Source organism: Crocodylus siamensis, chromosome 10 (assembly GCF_052110815.1).
Source record: "Crocodylus siamensis isolate JL-2025a chromosome 10, ASM5211081v1, whole genome shotgun sequence".
Taxonomy (NCBI): Eukaryota; Metazoa; Chordata; order Crocodylia; family Crocodylidae; genus Crocodylus; species Crocodylus siamensis.
Window position 1 is genome coordinate 57,685,847 of NC_143404.1, and position 23,458 is coordinate 57,709,304.

The following is a 23,458-nucleotide window of genomic DNA, read 5'->3' on the forward strand; positions in this document are numbered from 1 at the left end:
GTGGTGTAAAAAATGATCTAAATGATGATGGGACCCAGGCCCAGCATCTCTGCCCACAGAGAAGTAACTGCTTAGTATCTACAAGAAGTTAATCAGACACTACTAGACTGTGTGAACCGTAAGGCTTATGGGTAAATGTACTGGCATTGAGTTGCATAGACAGGGGTTTCAGAGCAGACTTATCTTTTCCCAGCAGCTGGCAGAGCTAAGCATGTGATGCAAGTAAGGTGCCAATTTCTAAGCAAAAGGCTCTAGAACATGGTGTAGCTGTGGTACCACTAGTCCCCAGATTCAAGCGGTTGGATCAGTTGCTGAGAAATGAGACCTTCGTGGGACTGAAGCAGCATGTTCCTGAAAGCGTGAGGAATTGCAAGTCTGAACGTTTATAATGAACCAGAAAGATCCCAAACTCAGTCCATTGTCAGTCAGAATCAGCCCCACCCCAACTGCAGTCAGTGTCTACATTCTGCAAAGCTGAACTGCAATTCCAGTCGGATGTGGCATTATCTTTCACTTCCTGTTTTGCACTCCTGTGTAATGTGACTGTTGCCATTTCTCAGTCCGCTGGAAAAGGAGCACCCCTGAGCTAGATTCTTCTCTCATATCAAGGTAACTCCAAAGCTGTTCCACTGATATCAGTGGAGATGCAGCCACTAGCACCAGTGCTAGCCCTGGAGCACCGTCATTAGTGCCTGCAAGACCCTGGCATTGACTCAGCCCAACTGGGCTTAGATTGGGAAGACTGACAGGGTCATTGCACCAAGTCAGATCAATTTAGCCAACTTTACTGTTCTTTGTTGGCATTTTTTCTCTGTGCCTGTGGGAATTTCAGATGTAAAAGCTTACTTCTTCCACTGCCCAAGCCCTTTCAGCAGCCCGATAAAGATAAGATAACAGCAGCTATGTAGGAAACTTCTGAATACCAAATGGGGGCCTCCATCAGATTAGCATATTCAGGAATCATGTTGTCTGGTGTAGCAAACCTAGGCTATTCCACCACTGGAGTGCTGAAGAATAGCTGAGCAGGTTTGTAGCTATCTGCTTTGGCCTTAGGTAATGTTAGCATTTGCCTTGCTTCTACACACATAGTGGTAGAGAAGGAAGCCCACTTCGGCACATAAGAGGTCAGTGTGCACCGGATCAAAGTCCCTCCTCATCCTCTGCTTGTATGGCTTGTATGAGCCATGCAGTTATTTATTCATGCATTTATTTATTTGTATGGAATACAGCAACTGAATGACAGAACAACCCATAAACAACAGCACTAAGGGACAAGACTAGAGTGACAGTTTAGATTTGGTATCTATTAGAAAACATCATCAGTAGCCTAGTGCAGGTCTTCAATGCAACCATTGAAATGATAAATAGGACGTTACTCCATGATGTATGCTATAGTTTGGATTTTGCCGCACACACACTTGGGGTCTTTAATAAAATTCCATTTATGGAGTAGGTAGTTATACTTGCCTTGTTCAGTATGAACCCTGTTCTACATTGTAAAGCAAAGCCAGGGGGTTAGATGTGGGATCCATGATGATAAGAAAGTTATGAATAATGTCAATTATGTTTCATTGCTGGATCCATTTTTCCTTGATACCATGCGGTGATGCACTGGTAATGTACGTGTTAACCAAACCTCAGGGAAGAGCCCTGAAAACTACACCTTTCCATCCCCACTGCAAATCAGCATTTGGCACTTACAAGCTTCATGGGAACCATGTGTAAGGGCCTCTCCGGGCTTTATTAATAAGCAAAACCAAGATGAAGGTGGGAAAGGTATTTCCATGAATGGCAAGTTTCTTCCTTTCTTTGGCCTTCAGAGAAAGACTAAGTCCCCCAAAAGTCCATTTAAGTTGAGCACCTTAGAGCGAGGCTCCATTATGGCATTAACCCCACATCACAACATCCTAAAGGCAAAAAGCTGCTAATGACTAGGGAAACCATCCATTCAGCTGAGCTTGAAAGGCTCCCTACTGCTCAGCTGAGTTGAGAGCCACAGATAGGAAAAGACATGCATACAAAAAACTAGAACTCTTGGTTCCAAAATGATACCTTTTATTAGACCAACTAGAACATGGCAAGAAAATTGTCCTTTTCTGCAAGCTTTTGGGATCAAAGTCCCTTTGTCAGGCTCTGGGAAAAGTGTAAATGGTACAAGATGGTATAAAGTCCCCATAGGTAGGAAATAAACTTTATTTTTGAACAGAGGGAGCTGAAGATGGAAGGCTGTTCCTCTGGGTCCATGAGAGTGTCTTGTGAGCTCTGTTGAGTAGCTCCTTGACGTGTTGATCAGGTAGAATTCCTTCCCTGGAGGTGTGAGATGGCAGGCAGGGAGGTAAAAAAACTTCCTTGTTGTTCCGCAATGAAGTTTAAAATCCAAAATCCTCTAAAATTCAGCATCTTCCATGTTTCAGGGGTGTATTTGGTAGCTGTGTTGGTCTGAGACAAAAAGACATAGAAAAAACTAGAACTCTTGGTTCCAAAATGATACCTTTTATTAGACCAACTGGAAAATGGCAAGAAAATTGTCCTTTTCTGCAAACTTTTGGGATCAAAGTCCCTTTGTCAGGCTCTGGGAAAAGTTTAGATGGTATAAGATGGTAAAAAGTCCACATAGGTAGGAAATGAACTTCATTTTTGCACAGAGGGAGGTGAAGATAGGAAAATGCCTGCCTGACATCTGACTCTCTGAGGATCACTGTTATTTCTCACAAACAATGGGCTTTGCATTCATTAGCTATGGGCCATAAGAAGGATTGGGTGGTGCAGCCTTACCAGTAATTAGTCCTATTGGATTTGACTATATGGCACTTTATTCAGCTTATAAGTGCATAAAACCCAGCAAAGTTGGCCTCTGAGCATTCTGTATAGGAAATGGTTCTGAGCTACCCCCCTTCACAGCCCTGGCACTGGTGCAGGAAGGGAGCAGGGCCAAAACATAAGTTGGGACAGACCTAAAGTAACACTGACACAGAACAAGAAAGGCCCAAGAATGGAAAAGTCACAATGGTTTCTATTCCTATGCTGAGAGAAACAAAGAATCTGCCCCATCACTTTAGCCAATGTACCCTGGGGTGGCATATATTAATCTGAAATGTGCAAATTCAGCCTCTTGATACTGTCTCCAGATGCTGTAGGACAGGTTCAAATGTTCCTGCTCTTAAGACCTGATGCCTCCTTTCCTCAGGTTTTCCCTCCGGGCTGCAGGCATGACAGTTTGCTGCTAATGGCTACCAAGCTGCTCTTCTTCTTGAAGCCATGCTCTGTAGAGTTAAAGCAAGTGCCGTCCTGCAAGATGGAGTCAGCTCCAAGGCTCCCACCATGTGCATTGAACACTCTGAGCCCACACTAATTCCTTGGGGCTGAGAAGCATATAAATATACTATCAGGTCCTCGCCAGATTATAATGGAATTAATCACACTGATTATATGCTACCAAAAAAGGAGATACTTTCTCTGTTTCTCTGAATCCAAGCTGCTTGTGACCTCCTGCATACAGTCGAGGCTTAACACTGCATATTTCTTTCTTATCAGAAGTTACCTTTTAATGTTTTAGGAGCTCCAGTAATTTTGGAGTAAAAGACCCCCAAGTTATTGAAAAATTATCCCACACAGACCAGCGTGGGCATTAACAAGGAAGATGACAAACGTAAGCAGCAGGATGAATGCAGTGTTCTGCATAAAAGGGAATGTTCCCCGTTACATGAATTCTGAAGTATAGTGTGCTGCATGTTGTTATCTTTGCATTTTACAACCGAGGGCGCCCTTTCAGCCCTAGCTATTTTACAGTACTGCTGGACCTAAAGAATGTGCTATGTCTTTCCTTCTTTCACATAGCCATTGCAACTAAGAACTGGAATTTCCTGTTGTTTTTTACCATAAAAAGATGGGGGAGAACATCTTCAGCACGTACACCTTGCACTTGCAATAGTTTCAGACAAAAAGCCATCATCTCCCTCCTGCATATGGGAGTTTGTTGAGTGGAGGAGTTAAACTGGTTATTCCAACTAAATTCAAACATAGAATAATAAAAAATAGGGTAGAAGGCACCTTGAGAGTTCATTTAATCCCGAGCAGATTCACCAGTGATAATTATATTCTGTGTTTCACAACTTCATTGCAGCATCATTCTTCAATTCCTGGCCTAAAATGAACCATTGTGGCTCATCAAACACCAGCTGGTTTCCATCCCCAAGGAGACTCAGTGAAATGGAGAAAAGGGGTCACTTAACTAGTGCACAGGGTACTGTAAGGCAGAGTTGTAATTAATAGTAGTGTTAATGACTGTGGATTGATAATTGCATATCTGATTAGTGATATATGTACAATCTGTGTGTGATTTTGTATAGGCTTCTTTCTAAACAGTAGGCATCTTTGTCTCCTAAGTCTGACTGTTTAGTTTTCAAGCCTAATTTTTAGCTTTGTGGGTTTTTTGGTGTAAAGCCACAGGGTTCAAAATGCCAGGCATCCTAGGAATATGACACCCAGCCAGCCAGCCAGCCAGATAACTTAGTTAGCTTTACGGGGCTAGTAGGAGATGCTCTGTAAAGGAGTTGAGATGAGTAAAGAATCCACATTATGAAAGAGGATACATCTGTTCCCCTCATCCCAGTAATTTTCCTATTACAAATGTAGCACTGGATTTTGAGAGTAATAAGGGAGCCAGTTCTGCAAAATCAGACTTTTGTTTCTTTGGTAATTACTTGAGACATTAAAATCTCTTGAGTATCTTGAGAGGTCAGGAGAGAACTTAGGAAATTTTCCCTGCTGTTTCATGCTGGGATCTGCAATCTGTTCCCAAGATGAGCAGGAAAGATGAGGCTGGTTGTGTACCAGACACTGTAACTCTGAGGCTCCTGTTGACCTTTAGAACATAATTTTATTGCCATGTACATTCAATACATGCTCAATTTGGGCCAGACACACTGAAGGACATGGTCCCTACTTCAAGACAGGTGAAAGATATGGGAAGGAGTCTACATAAAAGCTGTTCTTCAGTATCTTGTGCCCTTACTGCAGAGGTGGAGCTCAATCCAGGAGAGTTTACAGCTGCCACATCCCAGAGGCCACTATTCATCCCTGTCCCACCACAGTGGTTATGATTCATTGGGGCCCCTCTACCAGACCCTCCCAAGTTTGGGTGCTTAGAGGCTGTTTCAATGGAGCTTTGTGGAGTCAGATCCTGAACTCCGGAAAATGCTCCTTCTGGCACGTTGGAGCCTGTCCTTCATCTGTCAAAGTATGTGGTACAAGAGATACCTTTGCAGTATGTATCCAGCCATGCAGCTGCAGGTGTTACAGTCCCCACAGGTCTTGTTTGTTAGCATAACTAGCAGCTAATCTCAGCAAGTTTCAAAGCCCAGTATCCTTGGTTTTTGGCATAGTTAGATGCACACTTGCAGACATTCCACATATAAGTATCTGTACAAAACTTGTTGAAATCTGGTCTTTTTTGTTTGACTTTTCTGTGGGCATGGGGTTTTTATTTCCAGCGGGTGGGGTTTTGGGTTAACTGATGGGAATAGTTTAGCCTGATGGTAGTTTGCCACCTGTCACTAGTAATTCATGTCTGTTTTTAACTGTAATGTTGCCTACAGTGGTGGGGATGGCAGAAAACTTCCTAGTAAGATTACTGATTGGCAGGAGGTGAAGCTAAGCTTTTCACTGCTTCTGCATCCCATGTGTCCCAGGGATCATTTGGAAATGCTGTGGTTCTGTAGTGCCAGACTGTTAATTCTTCCATGTTTACTGCAGAGCTGGTGCCATGTGCTCGGGCAGTGCTGATTGTAACTTGGAAGGCATTTAATGTCACAATGATGTTCTCTCCCCAGGACTGCCCATGCAAAAGCCAAGGCAGAAGGAGCTGAACAGGCAGCTCAGGCCGCTAATAATGAATCAAGCCTAGCAAGGATGATGGCCAGGGAGCTCTCGCCAGACTTCTACCAGCCAGGTAAGTATAGGAGCACCTTCTACATCTCTCTGCTGCTGCTGTGTCCCTCTGGGGTGGCAGGGAGGGGGGCTCAAAGAGGAGCAGAAGGAGAGAGGCTTGTGCTGTGCAATTTCTCTGGTCAAGCACAGCGCATGAGCATAACCTGAGTGGGCCAGTTTGCTCAGAGATACTCACCTAGAAACCCTTTCTCCAATGTCTTTTGCTCCTGGGGTCAACAGGTGCTTGAAAGGACAGAGAGGAAAAGAGACAAATTCATAATTAACTTGAATGGAACTAAAAGCCTATGTTTTTTCCTCTTGGTGGGTCCAACGATGTCCTCAGCTGCTGATGTGCATGTGCCAGGCTTGATTTCGTATAAGCTCTGGTGCACTCTCATGAGGAAAGGACATGCGCTACAAAGGTTGATGGTTCCAGTTCACCTTTCACAGGGCACGTCTACACATTGCCAGATGACAATGTTGCTACAACGCCATGTTTTAGTACTTCCAAAAGTACTACTGCACCATGCATGCGGCACATGGTTAGATTTCGCTGCTACCTCGCCGTAGTGGCGTACTACAACGGGGGAGCATGCTGCTACAGTAACATAGCTGCTGATCACGTGTAGACCCATGTGATTGCTACATCGCTGTAGTGTGCCATACTGCAACGTAGCATGTCATTACGTCACCGTAGGGCGATGTGTAGGTATGCCCCCAGACCTGCACTTCAGGTGACTCCGGCTTTAAGTTTTGTTGATCCAGCTTTGCAAATAGAATCAGAGAAATGTAAGTCAGGAAGAGACCTCAAAGAATCATCTTGGCTATCGCCTGGCATTGAGGCAGGTGGGAGTATGCCCAGACCAGCTCCAGCACATGTATGTCCAATCTCTTAAAAAACACTAGTGAAAGGGAGTCCACAGCCAGTTCCAGTGCTTAACTCTCCTTATAGTTAGAAAGTTCTTCCTAATAACTAATATAAATCTTCATTACTGCAAACTGAGCTGATTCCTTCTTGTCTTTTCCCCAATGAACACAGTGAACAATTGTTATCTGTTATCATGTCCCCACTCAGTCTTCTCTTCCCCAGACTAAATAAACTCAATTCTTACAATCTTTCCTCAGAAGTCATATTGGCTGAACCTCTCATCACTCTTGTTCCTCTCCTCCAGAACCCTTCCCGTTTTCCAACTTCTTTCTTAAGGTGTATTGCCCAAAACTGAACTCAATACACTAGCAGATCTCACCAGTGCTGAGTAGAGTGAGATAATAATTACATCCGTGTCTTGCATATATATGTTCCTGCCACTAATACATCCCTGAATGAGATTTGACTTTTTTTTTTTGCAAGAGCATTGCACCATTGGCTCTTCTTCAATTCCATGTGGGTCTCCACGTGGTCTAGTAATAACAATAAGAAGAAAAATAATATAACCATTGCTGATAATTCTATTAGAAAAATATTTGAGGAGCTACTTCCTGAGATCAAGCATTAGGGAACTGCTTAATAAAATGTTTAGTATTAAACAAGCCTCATTAATACCAGCAATTTCCCCCCAGCTCATCAACTGGAAATAAATTCTTCCTGAGTTCTGCAAACTTTTTCTTGTCCAGAGTGGGGATTGCTCAAGTGGGCAGAGCAGATAACTGGAGGTTCAAGCTCCTGGATATTTTTCCTGATGCTGGTGTTGACTAGCTTTGTTATCCCTAGCAAATCCCTCTCCTCTGTGAGACTGTATGAAGACACTTAGTAATTTGCCTCAGGTACTACAGTAAGCCAAAGGTAGAACAGCACTCACCAGCTGTGACTCCCAGTCATATTTATTAATCACTAAACTGTATTTCCCTACCTCTCTTGCCACTTCAGGACCTTGAGGACTAGAGTGATCTCTTTTATTAAAATATAAGAACAGGACACATAATAGGAAAGGAAAATTGCTTATCACTAATGAGCATACAGAGACATTCTTCAGATTGAAGAAGAAGCCTCAGAGGTTTTGCCCAGATTTCCTGCAGTCTGATCTTGTCTTTGGCTGTAGTAGCCTGCAAGACTGCCATTGGTGGAAGGTTTCCCATTCCCTCCCCTTACAAAGCAGGATAAGTCCTGCTGCTGCTGGCTTTAGGTTGGGAATCACCATACACCTTGGCGTGTCTGTGAGCCAAGGTATGACACTTCAGTTAACAATAGCTAAGCATCATTTGATCCCAGCATGAGACCTATCAGCTGTTACTCATGGCTCCACAATTCACCCAACCATACTGGAGTATTTATAGCCTACAAGTAAAAGGAAATTTGAATTCCCAGGGGTTTTTTTTTTTCTTCCTAAGATATAGATCTTCTTTGGGTCTGTGATGATTCTATTGCACAGTTTGCACCATCTTATAAAATGGCCTCAGTGGCTGAAACAGCAAGTCCCTTCTTGCTTCAAGCCTCAGGTACCTGAAACTTTTAAAAAGCTCTGTGTCTTTAGGTTCACATCAGATTCTTGCATTTTCTAGCATTCACATTTCTTTTCTTTCTAATTTTCAATACAATTTAATTTTTTTATATTGAGAGAATGGGGAACAGAAAGATAAAAATGATGCAGAGCTACCAGGAGAACATTTCTATAAACCAACACACACCAGCGTGCATTTTTGTGCACGCTGGGGTTCCATTGCACTGCTCTGGTAATAGAAGAGGGCTGAAAAGGAGTGTAAGTGCAGCATAACCAGGAACCTGGCCCAGCAGAAGTCAAATTCTTATCTAGTGCCATACAGAGGCTAATTTGTGTCCATCTTTCTGATTTCAGAATGTTTCCCCTCTCTTATCAAGCCTATTTTGTCAGTTTTTAAACAATGCAAACCCCAATTTGTCTGCAGCTTCAGGTTCATATGGATAAAATAAAGAGCCTGAAATGTACACAAAGGAAAATAAATATGTATTCACTCTTGCATGGTTTCAATTTCGTAATAGCAAGCTCCGTGGCTTCTCAACATGGGACATTTTAATCAGTCACTGCTGGCTGTGCTTTTTCACCAGGCAGTGACTGCACAGAGCTAGTAGTGTGCTGTTCAGAGAGAAAGAGAGAGAGAAGGTGGAGGTGATGGAACGAGGCAATATCCTCAAAGGACATCGGTTTTGCTTGTGTAAATTATTCAGAGGGAGAAGACGGCACCAGCTGAGAGGCGAGGAGCTCAAGGCGGGTGGGGGGCCAGCTGAGCACTATTTTGAGGAGACTGAACAACTGGTGAAATCGTCTCCAAATAATCTAGCGGCAGCCAGAAATAAATGGCCCTGATGGGGCTCCGTCTGATTGACAGGAGTGTGCAGGAAGGGCAAGGCAGCTAAAATAAAGTCTCGACTTCTCCCCCACCACCACCTTCAGTAGGAGTTGGCCTGTATGGCCCAGAGTTAGGAGGAGACACATCACACCATTGATTTATTGGAGGGAATAAATCAGCAAACTCCAGTCTCCAAACTCCGAACCCTAGTCAATCCTTGGGGAGACAAGAAGTGCCAGACAGCCCACCATGAGAAAACTGGAAGCCCCTCACCCATTGGAGTACATACATCATGACATATTTCTACTTCCCCAAAGGTATTTTAGAGCTATCTGTGTGATACTATAATCAAAGCCAGCTGTAGATGGTATGACAGAGGCAAGCAGCATTATTCGCAGTGAATAAAGCACTTGGTTGCACACTCCTTTTTCTGCTCCCAAAGTGCCCATGAGCTGCATATACTTATCTCTAATTATTCTTACTGATGTCTTGTGGAGCACCTGGAGCCCCAGTCCCAGAGCAGGACTCCAAGATGGTGGGAAATTTACACAAACAGTTCAAAACAATTTGCCAAGTGCATCTTGCCAGAAGTTAGCAGCACACTACATTCAGGTTGCTTACAGTTGTGACCCCCCTCCCCCACAAATAAGCACTTTACTTTGAACTTGATGCATCCCCACACCAAGCACAGCACATGCCTAGAAGAGGCGTCGTGTTAGTTTGTCAGCTCACCCAACATGTGTATAGACCATGTGCTTCAGCGGGGCTTTTTGGCATTTTTATCTAAAAGCTTGTTGAATCTGCTATTCGATAAAAGCGCCAAAAAGCCTCACTGAAGCACATGATCTATACAGATGCTGGGGAGCTGGGCCCAACTAACACGCTTCCTATTTTGATAAAACATTGTGTTTTTGTTTTTGTTCACATCTGTCAGCAGCCACTGTGTTCAAAGTGCAGGCGGCGCTCACTAGACCTATACAGCATCTGGTACATTTCTGTTCTCTGATCCACCAAGCGTAGCTTTCAGAATCAGGCTTCTTTCCTAAATATCTGTGATCACAAATTCAAAATTTGATCTACAGGAATGATGTTCTCAAATAGTCCCGTAAGATTCACTGTTACTGCCAGGAAATGTGTTTGCTGAAGAACTGGCAGACAGTGAACCTAAAAGGAGTGTGAACTCAGTGGATCCCTCCCTTTAGTTCAGTGAATAGTCACACCCATGTTTTATGTAAGTTCCAAGTTCGGATGTACATTTGGTTTGCTTGCTGTAGCGTGAACAGGATTTTTGGCTATCTTACTATCTGCCACAGACTCCCTCTTCTCTCTACCAGTTCTCCTAAGCATTTCTGGAATGGTTGTTGTGACAAGTTTTGTAGCCATATGGTGTGGAAGTGAGCTGTGCTAGACTCCCTGGAGAAGTGACAGGGACTGTTGGATAGAGCCTGGTACTTGGTATCAGGACATCTGGGTTCTACTGCTCTGTTGCTAAACTGCCGTATGACTCTGGGCTGATTGCTTTCCTGATCTCTGCCTGTTTGCCCTCCCAAACTTTCTTTCCTGTTTAGGCTGTAAGATCTTCATGATGGGGATTCTCCCTTGTCAAATATATGTACAGCACCTAACACCATGGGCTACGTCTCCCCACAAGTGGGAAGGTGTGTTTCCCCAGGGACAAGTGGCAGCGGCACCCCTTGTGCCGCAGGACAGCACAGCAACTGTGGTGGCCCCAGCAGCCTCACTTGGGGTCCTGTGGGCCTCGGGGAGCTGCGGCTGTGGCGCTCCTGTAGCAGCGATCCTGGCCGGCAGCTGGAGCACAGCTCCGGCTGGCCAGGCTCTAGTTTTGAATGGCATACGCTGCTGCCACATGCACTGCCCCACGTTTTTGGTGGGGGTTTTACCCTAGCAGAACCAGGGGTCAAGAAATGCCCCCGCACTGAAAAGCAGCAGTGCGGGGAAAGCCTGCATGTGTGGTGTGTGGTGCCACAGGCTGGTCTGTGGCATCACATCCATGCTTGTCTGGACGTAGCCACAGAGGCAGCTTAGGCACCACTGTTATATAAATAATAAGAACAGCGAGGACTGTGTGTGGCAGGAATTCCACATCCCACTCTTGTGGGACAAGGGGTACGGTACCTCTGTACCCTCAGTTTTGCATCCTGCCTTTGGCATCTAGCAGAGGCCCACTAGCACACTTTAAGACATAAGCAGGTCAGCTTGGTTAGGGCACTCTTTGCCCAGGACTAATGAGAAGTAAGGATTTACTGACAGACAAACAATAATTTAGCCCATGGTAATGTTACCAAGAGATGATGACAAGTCAGCAAGTCAGACAAGGACAGAGTGAAACTTAAATCCTGGAGTCACCTTGTGTCATTGCAACGAGTCGTCTCGCTGCTGTTCCGGGCTGGATCTCTGTGCCACAGGTCACTTAGCTGGACACTTCACAGGTGCTGTCCCTGCAATCCTGAGCGACACAATTTGCTTTTCCTGTACAAATGCATGAAAAGCAAAACACCTAGCATACCTTGCCTCAGTTTCCCCATTGCTTTCTGTTTAACAGGCAGCATCAGAGGTGGAGATCAGACTGTATGTCTGCTGCATGGCCAGTCCCTTCCAAAACCATACTCTGATTTAAGGTGTTTAGATAAACTGTAGAAAATCTCCAGTGATGCAAGATGGTCGTACAGTGCTTTCTTCAGGCATGGAGAAGTAAACATACGAAAAGTTTATTAAGAGAAGGAAGATTTTCTCTTGGGTTCTTCAGGCTACTCTTTTGTCTGGACTGGGGTGCCATCATCAGCAAAAGTCCCAGCTGGTTAAGTCAGTCATTTGAGGTAATGCAGCAGGGCTGTTTACCTAAGCACAGAAAATGAAAAAGACATATTGGTCTAGGGGGAACATGGAGGAAATAAAATAATATACTTAGAGCCAGAACAATTTTCCTCTTTATGTTACCTAGTAAGTTTGAAATGGACTGCTGGTGCCAAGGTGAATGCCAATCTGAAATGGGAAACTGTTAAATTCCCCATAGCATCTGCAAACCTTGTGGAACACAGGGAAAAACCATAAAATCAGAACTGTCCTTCAAAATACAGGGGGGAAGGGGAGCAGGTTACAACCAGGCAGCAGGGTCACTGCCCAGCTATTGATTTGAACTGTCTCCTCTTCCATTAGCCAGTCCTCCTGCCCCAAATGGGCTTCAGTTCATGAGCTAAGTTACTTGAACTCAGAGATAGATATAGACTGCATGACAAACAGCACCGAGAGTTCTCCCTTGGGCAAGGGAGCTGTGGGAATCAGCCAGCACACCCAATGTGAGGTAATTTATCCTAGGGTAGGACGTTGGCAAAGTGACAGTCTTGGCCTGCAGTCTGTGAGTAGGTGCTACTTCTGACTGTCGAGAGCAATCCTGGTCAGCCCAAGTACACTTCGGGCTCTTTCCTGTCTGCAACGTATGTGATTCAGCAAACACTCAGAGCCTGTCTTCCCAAAAAGATCCTTTTTATGGGTTCTTTTTTTGTGGAGAGTATCTATTGCTGTTGTTCCTGTTGGTCAAAAATGGTTCCGTGCTGCATATTAATAACGACAAATTTGCCTCTGGTCTGCATCCACCAGTGAGGTAGTTTCGTGTTTTATATTTGCACTTGTCATTAAGTTCAAGCTCAAAAATATAGGGCCATTTATCTGCAAGCACGAGCAGCTACCGGGTGATGACACATCTGAAAACAAAGCTTCTTTTGCTGTCGTGCACTGAGAACTATTGGAAGAGGCTATGGAGTATCTATTCATTCATGGCCATTAGCTCATGAGAACCAGGAAATGGGTAGAAAACAACCAGCTGCTCCTATATAATGCTGAATGTCGTTTTCCTTCTCCCTGCAGGCCCTGAGTACCAGAAGAGGAAGCTGCTCCAGGAAATTATGGAAAATGCTGAGAACATTGTAAACATGGAAGAGGAAGTACCACGCAAAGAAGGACCTCCGCCTCTTTCAACCCCCCGCGAGAGCCCTCAGCTGCATGAGAAAGACACTGCCCACCACAAGGAGAGTCCTGCCCAGACACCATCGCCGAGTCCGGCTGGTATGTCACCAGCAGCAAAGCAGGCCAAGCAAAGTTCCCAGAAGGATGGCTTTCTCAGCCCTGGCAGCTGGAATGCCAGTCATGGGGGAAGTAGGCCCAATACACCATCCAACGCGCTCTTGGCACACGGGGAGAAATCAGCAGCTAATGGCAGACCTGCATCCCGGAGCCCCAGCCGGCACAGCAACATGAGGACTTCGACAGACCAGATGGAGATTAAACCCCTCCAGAGGATAACGAAAGAACCTGATGTTGAATTATACCAAGGCTATCACAGCTATGCCGTGAGGACCTCCCCAGTCACTCCACCCCTGGACTATGAGGAAGAGCCATTCCCTGAGCCCAAATCACCTACCAAATCAGCCTCTCCAGAACCAAGAGCTGAAAGGAGGGCTGTTGAACACAAAGCAGAACCCCAGAGGCAAGGGGGGACACCCATCATGCAGCAGGAGCCAGCACATGAAGAGAAACCTGTGCCCAAAGCAGAGCCGAAACCAGAGCAGCATAAGCCAGAGCCCAAGCTTAAAGTGCCGAAGCAGCACCATCCACCTGAGCACAAGGTTGCCACAAAAACAGAACCTGTAACTGAGGCCAAGGCTGAGCGAAAGACTGAAACCAAAGCTCTGGCTAAGCTTGAGCCTAAGGTGGTAACTAAACAGGGACCTCCTGAAGCAGAGGCACAGGAAGCGGAAGAATTTGAAGAGGTGATATTGTATGGTGGCTTTAATACAAGGGGAATTTGTGCTGGTTTTCAAAGCAGCCTATGCATCGGTTCAGTGGCAGGGGGGTTGCAGACCCCGCACCCATTCACACGCACAAATCTGGGAAATAAATTTGCATGGTCACATTAGGAAAGCTAGCTCACGAATTTGACTTCTGGTGAAGCAACTTTCCAGCAATTTAATTTTAAATTAATTTAATTGTAATTCAGACTAGATGTTCACTTAAAATCAGTGAAACTCTGAAAGATCTCTGGAATAATTTTATCCCAGAGAAGGGCTTTCTAGTTGGAACAGGATCAGGACACTGGTCATTGGTCTGTAACTGTAAGAGTATGGCAATGACTAGTAGAAGGTAAAGCTCATGGAGGCTTGAAAGTTTAGAGGCTTTCCCATATCTTTTTTTAACTTAAAATTTGTCTGTAAAATTAGCTTTTCTCTTGTACTACCACAAGGAGAATATTTCTCATCTTCAACTGTTTCTGCTTCTAGTCTCAGGTAAAATACATCATAGAATGTCTTGTTAAAAATATGAATTTATGTTAATGTAGGATAAGCCTGGGGTTTGACTTTCTGCCTCCAGGTTCAAATTGATGGTTCAGGCAGGTTATTTTTTATTGTATTGTATTTATATATGATTTTGTTTTGCTTCTATCTGTGTGCCTTCCACTTTAATGTATTTATGTCCACAGGACTTCCAGGATATTGCCTGTTTTACAGATAAGGAACCGAGGCACAGAGAGATTAACTGTATAAGTAACGAGTGATTTTATGAGCCTCATTTTCACAGGGTGCCCCACCTGAGACAATGCAAAAACCCCTGCTTCTCAGAAAGGGTTCAACGCCCACCCTCTAAATATTCCCAGGCTATCCTCTCCAAATGCAAGACACCCAAAATCACTAGTTGTTTGCGGAAGCCTCCACCTGAGTGACTTCTCCAGGGCTACATAGGAAGCCTGTAGCAAGCTTGGGGTTGAATCCAGGCTTCCTGAGTGCCAGACTAACACACCACCCTGCACGATCCTTCAATCACAGGATAGGCCCCTGCCCTGACACTGCGACCAGAAGCCGAATTTCCGTAGGTGCTCGTGGTTGTGTTCTCATGCCAGGCTAAGACTGCCAGCCATTCAGGACCCACAGTCCAGGGGCACATCCAGATCTAGGGATTTTGTTTGGGTTTAATGAAGGAACAAGCTACTAGAAAGTTATTTTGTTCCAGTCTGAGCCCCCAGTGACAGATGTGAGACAGAGAATGGTTATTATAGGGTCAGGAGTCTGTATAAATCGTCACTCTGGAAAGGAATCCAGTTATCAGTTAGCCTGACAGTAACATGCATTCAGATGAATTATTTCTTTGCAGTTCATCTCTTCCACTTCTAGACAATGACCACCCCTCCCTTGTTCTTTGTAACATCAAGTGCAAGTGCCTCCTAGACACACAATACAGCTCACAAATGGGACAGATGGGATCAGAAGTTATCCACAGCTTCTGGTTCCAGGATGCCATGTGATCAGTGGCAGGCATCTAGAAGTTTTTTTAGATCTGTCATTTGTAAAAGAGTCAGTTCTTTGCCTCGCAGTAACTCTTGCAGCCAGCCCTGCCTCTAACTCAGAACAATATGGTCAGACATAAAGTTCTCCACCTGCCTAGTGAAACACTCCTATCACTCTCTCACCATTGCAAGCACAGCTTTTGTTCTCCTCACCTAGACAGTGATGAAAATTGTTGGCTCCTAGTTGTATTAGAAACTCAAAGAACACATCAAAAACCACATAGAACATCACATATCACAAGGAATGGCACCCCCTCTCCCATATGTTATTTTCTTTTCCTTCTTTTGCCAGGTTAGGTAAACTGAAGGGACCATTGGTTTTTTGAGGCATCTCTCATATGTACCTTTTATCCCATATAGTAATCTATGGGGGACCCCTGTCATGGAGGACTACATGGATTAAAATATCCACTGACCAGTATCTTCTTTACAGTCTATTCTCTCATATGCCTTGCAGGCCAATAGCTCTGTAGGAGAGAATCAATGAGTAAACAGCCCTGGAGTGTTTTGGAAACATGAAAGTTAAAGAACAAACTGCACCACTAGAGAGCTGTCATACTGTATGTGTCTCAGGAGCTGCATCTTAAGGGAAAGTGGGGTAGTCATTCTAGGAAGGCTGTGTCTGTATGGCAATTGGGAGCTGTGGTTGCGGCATAAATGTGCGTCTCTGAGCTGGCTTTAGTCTAGCTAGCTTGAGCAGTGAAGATGCAGTGGCAATAGCCATGTTGATGTACCTTGCGGCAGAGTGCTTAGCATTACAATCCCATGCTTTCATTTGCTGGCTCGGACCCCTGTGCATCAAACATTTGGGTAGTAATTGCTGTTCTCAATAGAATTGACCAACACACCAGTAATTATATGGAAGAGTCTGTACGGTTTTGAATCTGGTCACTTGGCAGAGTGACCTGGATAGTGTAAACCAACAGAACTGCCCACGTCAGGAGGCTTTGCTTCACATGTCATTTAAATTTCTTTCACCTATCTTGTTAGTTATTACTTGTACTCAGGTAGTGCCTGGGAGCATCAGTCACAAAGTTGGTCTCCGTTTTGCTGGGTATGGTACAAATACAGGACAAAAAAAGATAGTTTCAGCTCTAAAGAACTTAATGCTTAGCTTAAATATACAGGATATGATGTCAGTGTGGTACTATGTGCTGGTGGACGTGCCATGGACATTGGATTCTTGTGAGCTGTGAGAGCAATGAATGGCTGGTGCCGAGTTTGTATCACACACAGACCATGAGAACTTTGGCATCCCCTGGGATTTTAGAAATACACCACTAAATCCTTTCCATGAAATTTTATCTGTAGAGTCCTTTGTACTAAGGGCCATTTTATCTAGATTGGGCATGTCGTTCATGCTGAGCAGTTGCCAGGTAGGTGTGGTGGTTGGGCTAGTTACATTTCCATGACATTTAGGAACTCAGAATTTCAAAATGTGGGAAAAAACAGGTATTTTCTGATATAATTTTCACATCTCCCACCTTTCACGTATGTCAGGGATGCTAGAAAATTATAAAATAAGAAAGTGGGCTGATTTCTTCTTTTTTGTGCTAGCAAATTCCTTGCGAGCTGAAACCTGGCATGAAAAAAAAATTCAAGTTCATTTTGAAGCTGCTATAGATAAACACATCTGTAGATAATTTCGTTTGATTAAAGCGTGTTTTATTTTTAGATCTTTGGGATTGGTGCAATTTACCTTGTTATTTGGAAAAAGCAAAATTTGGACAGCTTTTCCTCTGAAATGAGGACAGTTTAACCAAAATAACATTCATTTTTCATTATAAAACCTACAAAATTTCAAACGGTAATAATTTGTGCATGAAATTTTGAAAGGAGGCTTGCAAGTTGTTTCCACATGGCCAGAGGCTGCTTTGATCTGATGTAATCTCAGCATGGTTAATTAGGGAAGGAGCTTTAATTAGGAGATCAAGGCTGGGAGTTAATGTATATTTAACAGTGTTGAAAATCAGGCCAGTTATTTAGATGCCTAAGCTTTAGGCATCTGTTTTGGATAGAAGAGGCTTATACCTCTTTTGAATATGTTAGTAATCAAGGTAATCATATCTGTCCTCAGTCTGAGTCTGGTGGATAATATTCTGCTTTGCATCTTTCCTTTAGGGACCTAACACAATCATGATCTGCATGGTCATCTTACTGAATATTGGTCTGGCCATCTTATTTGTACATTTTCTGACATGATGTGCCCCTCAGACAAGGTAAGAACAATAAATCCAATGAACTGAAATATTAGCAAAAGAAAATTCTCTACCTCCTTTTTTAATATTTCAAAGAAAGAAAGATTTAAATCTGTATCATTTAATAAATGACCAGCTTAACTGAATGGACAAATAATTCATAGCAAATATACATTCAATATGTGTGATATCTTTTTATGTTTTCAGTTAGTCTGCAGGCAGATTGAGGTTTTCAGATTTATACATTGTCAGGACTTTTTCTGAAATAACTATATGAATTCAAAGAAAAAAAGATTTTCCAGATTGTTAAGCAACTGAATACTTCTATTACTCCACGGTCACGCCTACACGTCACCCTACATCACTGCAGTGACGTTCTACGTTGCTGTACGATATGCTACAGTGATGTCGTGATCATATGAGTCTACACATAACTGGCAGCTACTTCACCATAGTGGCATGCTCCCTCATTTTAGCGCGCTACTATGACGAAGTAGCGGCTAAAACTAACCATATGCCGTGTGCATGGCACAGTATGGACAGTTTAGTATAGTAAAAGCCACGTTATCCATCACCTTACTAACTGGCATGCCAGTCCACGAGGCAAAAGCGAAACCGGAAGTGACCACTGTGGCACTTCTGGTTTCGCTGAGCCCCCGTGGCCTGGGGAAAAGCACACTGATGTGGCGGGAGGGTGGTGGCACACCAGATGCAGTAGGAGGGACGGTGGCCCAAACAGGCAAAGATGACCGGCATATTTGGTTATCTGGCACCCCCCCATTCACCTGGGTGCTGGATAACAAAGCTTTTGCTGTACTTCCAAAAGGAAGTACTAAACCATGGTGCAAGAACAACGTTGCCATATGGCAACATGTAGACACACCCCATGAGTCAAAACATGCCTAAATAGCATATCAGAGGGTGGAAGACCAACTACTGTGCTAGAACTTAAAAATTGAATGATTTTGATAGAATACAAGTCACAGTATGTATGTTTGACCTCCCTCCCACCTCTGCTCATTGGAAGAGAGTGATCCAAAGAGTAAGACTTCCTCTGGAAGAACTTGTGATACAAATTGAAAATCACATTTCACTAATGTTCTGAAAAGCCACTAAAAATATGCTTTTTCCATGAATATTGTTGCCACCTAATTTGTATGCTAATATATTTATGCAAACTCATGTTACTGCATTCCCTCATATTAACCAAAGAAAGCAGAATCAAAGGAAATTTGAATGGATATTGGTTAGAATTTTATGTAGCTCTGATTAGCATCCAAGTTAATCCTGTCAGCGCAGAGAATCCTAATTAGCAGCCTGGTCAAGAGTAGACATACACTGAAGGAGAGATGTCCTCATTACCATTGCAATTCAAAGTGTAATTTGGAGGCTGAATGGTGGTGCCTAGAGCCCCTGGGCTGAAACTGTGTAAGAAAAAATAACGACTCTGAACTCAAACCCTAATCCTGACCAAGTCTCAAGCCTGAAGCTGATATAAATGGGTGTCTCCTCAGCCCAGGTCAGCAAATCAAGCTCCCTTTCTGTTGGGACTCCAAGGAGATACAACTGATCGGTTAGAACACTGCGTTATTCATCTTAATTTATCAATCATTGTTCACATTCTGTGACTGAAGTCAACGTGGAAAATATGTTCACACTCTGTCATCCTTTGCATTAAAAAATGGCAGCTCCTAGTAATTAGATTTGGTTAAAGGCTTGACCCTTTGGAGAGGTAAGAGATTTTTTGTGACTGAATCTAGTTTTGCGCAGCCTCAGTAGGAATGGTTATGTGCTGGGTACAAATACTTCTCCTTGTTGACTCTCCCACTAATCTTTGTCCAGAACAGGCATTGTCACTGATGGAATCCACAGACCTTGGCAGGGATTAGACTTGCGGCCCAACGGAAACATCTAAGAGGAGGATGTTAGTACCTCAGGTTCCACTGCAAACATGAACCGAAAAAGAAAGTTTCTGCTAGCCTCAATGCTCTCAATCGGTGGCCAGCTTCTTTGGTCCATCGAGAAGAAACCTGGATTTCTGCAACCCATCTTTGCTCTTTCCTTTATATGAACAAGCCGTTGCCTTAAAGTGTCCTCACCAAAGTCATCTGCTACCTGACAGTGCCAAGGAAGGGGAATTTTTCTGTAGTTGTAGACCCATGAATGAGAAGTCTCTTTCATGCACTCAAGTGCCCTGTGTTTGTTGACTCCCTTGGTTGCCTCAGTGTCATTTATTTCCCAAAGAATAACAGTGAGGAGATAATGCAGTGTTCATGATAACCATGAGTACGCCTAATAGCCATGCCACAGGGAGGGATGTTCAAACAAGTCCTGCAAACCCAAGAGTATTAGATCTCTCCTATTAGCAAAAGTCTCAGGCCACTTCCTCTGCTGTTACAGAATTCTAGTTAAATAGCTAAGCATACTGATAAGGTCTTGACCCCAACTGAAGAAAAGACCTTCCTATAGAAAACATATCCTTCAGGGAACCCATACTAGTGATGTCCCAACACCTAAGTTATCACCCCAAGTGATGAACGCAAATTGTTTCCTCTCCTATCTTCTGTAAACATTTCCTGCTTAAGGGCAACTGAAACTGGACTGCATAAAATGCTGTCAAACTCAATCCAGATGTCTGGATTGCACATGATGCTGCTGGAGAACCAGTAAGCAGGATGCATTCGTTTGTTCATGTTTGACGGATCGGCCAATCTGAGGGCTTTCACTTGAGCGAGGTGTGCTGCAAATGCTAGTAGGTGGAGACCATGTCCATTTAAGGGCTAAGCAGCATCCAGATGCCCTCTTGTTGCCAAGAGTTGTCAGTGTAATTAAAGAAGATCATCTAGCAGCAGATTACTCCACAGCTATAACTTGAGATGAAATAGATGTGCTGAACTCCTTTTCTTTAACACAGTGAAAATGGTGGAAGTTTCTATTACAGTGAGTGATTTACCTGGTGCCATCTTTAGGTATCGCCAGTTCCTTCCCTTGCTAAATCCTGGCATGTAGGCCTGGCATCCCAGCATTGTTAGTCCAGTGAAACAAATATGTGTGAACAAATGCTCAAATATATGTATGGAACTATTACAATAAGAGGGCAGTTTATTCATGAAAAAACAAAGCTGAGGAACTCAATAGACTCCAGTGTATCTGGCCTTGTGGCAGAAAAATACACTGAATACAGGCTTTGATCAGCAATAAAATAAAGAAGGAATAATTCTAGACCTTATTCTGGTGTCCTAAAGTTAAATGCCTTGGGGATACACAAGAGTCTTTATAAAGAGCTACAAACTGACTACAAAAGGGCTACATCCCTTTGGAATGAGACACTTCCACCATGATACTTGTGACTGTTATAGTGCAAAGATAAAAAGTCAGCACAGATGAAGTTACAGTTTAGTGTAAAACTGAGTGCTCAGATATTTCTTCCTTTTTAAAAGCAATATGCATTTTGTATCCAGGTAATGAAAACCTGTATTTATAGTCAATTGTGCACCTCACTGTATACTGAAGTCCCACGGGGGGTGGGGCAGGGAGGGGGAAATTAGAGAATGTGAAGAATGAGGGGGAAATGATGTTTAAGTCAGGGGGGAGAAACAGTCATTTCCAGTTACCAAACTGTAAGGAGTTTAGATAGGGTGTGGCAGATGTTGAAGAGCTTAGTACAGATTAGAGACATGAAAGTAACAATTCTGTGTGGTTTCGGTATAATTTATCAGTTGTTGAAGTTAAAATTGTGATATAGAGTAGTGGTTCTCAAACTTCTTTGTACCAGGACCCATTTGTAAACATTGGTGGCCAGTCCCGACCCAGTGCCCCACACTCCCTACCCACTGCCCTGCACTCCCTACCCCCAGACTCAAGGCCCCCAGTCCCCAGTGTGTGGGATTGGGCAGGGGGGAGGGTGACACGGGGATCCCAAGCAGCCCCTTGAAAGCTAGAGCTCTGCCAGCCTGCAAGGAAAACCCGTGGTTTCCCACGTTTTTCTCCTTTAAAGGAGAATCCATTTTAAAAGTTTGTTCGTGACCCATTCGTGTATTCTTGCGACCCACGTTTTGGTTGCAACCCACAGGTTGAGAAATGCTGATATAGAGGAGTGATAATAATTCTTTTTCTTCTTTTTCCCTTTTCTTTTTTGAACCAAGTTTATTTTATAATGCTAGTTAGCTCAGGAACGTTGCCACAGTAGCAATTACATGATATTAATTGTTGAAAAAGAAGAGAATTTGAACCCTTTCTTGAATCCACATGGCTGTATCAGTCCTGAGAGAGCTGTCCGGCATCTCTTAGGACTTCCATGGGACACAGAGTAGTAGGTATTTGCTTCCTTTTTTCTTTTTCCTAATTATAAATGTATTGTAAACACCGGGCTCAGTTGCCTTGACATTTTATGCTCTGTTTGCTGGCAGTCAGTGGTCAGCTGCACAGCTTCAGTATACCAGCTGCTTTTTATAACCACATATATGATTACCTTTGGGAGACCTAAGAGGCCTTTATCTATCACAGAGCACAAAACTGATCTTTTCAAAAATCCCAAGGCCATTTCTCCCCCAGTTTTCTATGCATGTGATGTGCACTCAGCTATGTGCCTTGCTCCTAATAATGTTGTGAGAAAAGTAGGTAGATTTGCTTTTATGTGACATATATATAAATATATCCATATTTGCATGTGGATGTATGTATATATATAATATTATAACTCCTTAGGGATTTTGTTTCCTTAGATGCAGAGTAACAGATTTACCTCAAACTGCATGCTTTCCAAGCTGACTAAGATGTGTTGTTAAACTTTTCAGGTCTTACGAAGCTACAAATATATTTCACGTGTCATAAGGAACACCTTCACCCCAGGTTTTGCAATCTGTGTACTACAATCTGTGTAATGCTGTCCAGAATTTTATGTCAATTGTTTTGCTGGATTACGTGCAATAATAAACAGTTATCTGCTCACTTTATTTATTGTGTATTTTTAGAGTTTGGCCAGACTCAAATGAACAGTTAGGTTTGTGTGGTCCAGAATTTGATCCGCGGCACTTGTTTGGGTCTTTCCCCCTTCTTCTCCTCTCTTGTATCTGTGTGCTTTCCCAGAGATATTTTATCCAAATAGGTGTTTTAGTTCTGGCTTTTAAAATGCTTTGCTGGAAAACTCGCAGCACCCATGGAGATGACAAAACAGAGCATTGTGAGCTGCTCTGTCTCATGGATGGCCTTATAATACAGTATCAAGATCAGTGTAGACAATACTTGAGGAGGAGGCCCTACAAGGAGAGGACCAGTGTACACAAGTCCTCTTGCAAAAGCAGGCCTGCAAGTGTGGACATGTCCACATGCCAGGCTTGGAAACAGTTTAATTTCATGGCAAATTTATTCTTTACAAAGCAGGCAGTTTACGGTCAGAACAGGACGGCAGAGACCAGCAAGGGGCTGGAATGTACCGTGTGGGAGCACTACAAAGGCTCCTCAGCTGCCCCAGGTTTGTTATTCAAGACTCTTCAGCTGCAAGGCTTGGTTTAGCCTAATGTGGAGTTTTGGTGACTGGAGAAATAAGAGAGACATCCCCCCCTCCCCCCCCCCAACATCCCACACCAAGACATAACAGATAACTGTGAAACGATATACATGTTACTGCAAGGAAAGATTCCAAACCTAATACCCCGGAGAGATTCCAGTCCAGAAATACCAGCTGCGGTGTAGTATGGAGAGTCTGTAAAAT

The 23,458-nt window shown here is 43.6% G+C and overlaps 1 protein-coding gene across 1 annotated transcript in view; it reads left to right on the forward strand.

The window, feature by feature from the left end:
• The window catches only part of JPH2 (junctophilin 2), a 64,669-nt gene extending 41,969 nt beyond the window's left edge, over nt 1-22,700 (forward strand). Inside the window, exons 3-6 of the mRNA XM_090065162.1 lie at nt 5,832-5,950; nt 13,078-13,979; nt 17,669-17,766; nt 19,588-22,700. Of these exons, the coding sequence (XP_089921288.1) occupies nt 5,832-5,950; nt 13,078-13,979; nt 17,669-17,749 (1,102 nt within the window). The 3' untranslated portion in view covers nt 17,750-17,766; nt 19,588-22,700. The remainder of the gene's footprint in view (nt 1-5,831; nt 5,951-13,077; nt 13,980-17,668; nt 17,767-19,587) is intronic.
• The last annotated feature ends 758 nt before the right edge of the window (nt 22,701-23,458 follow it).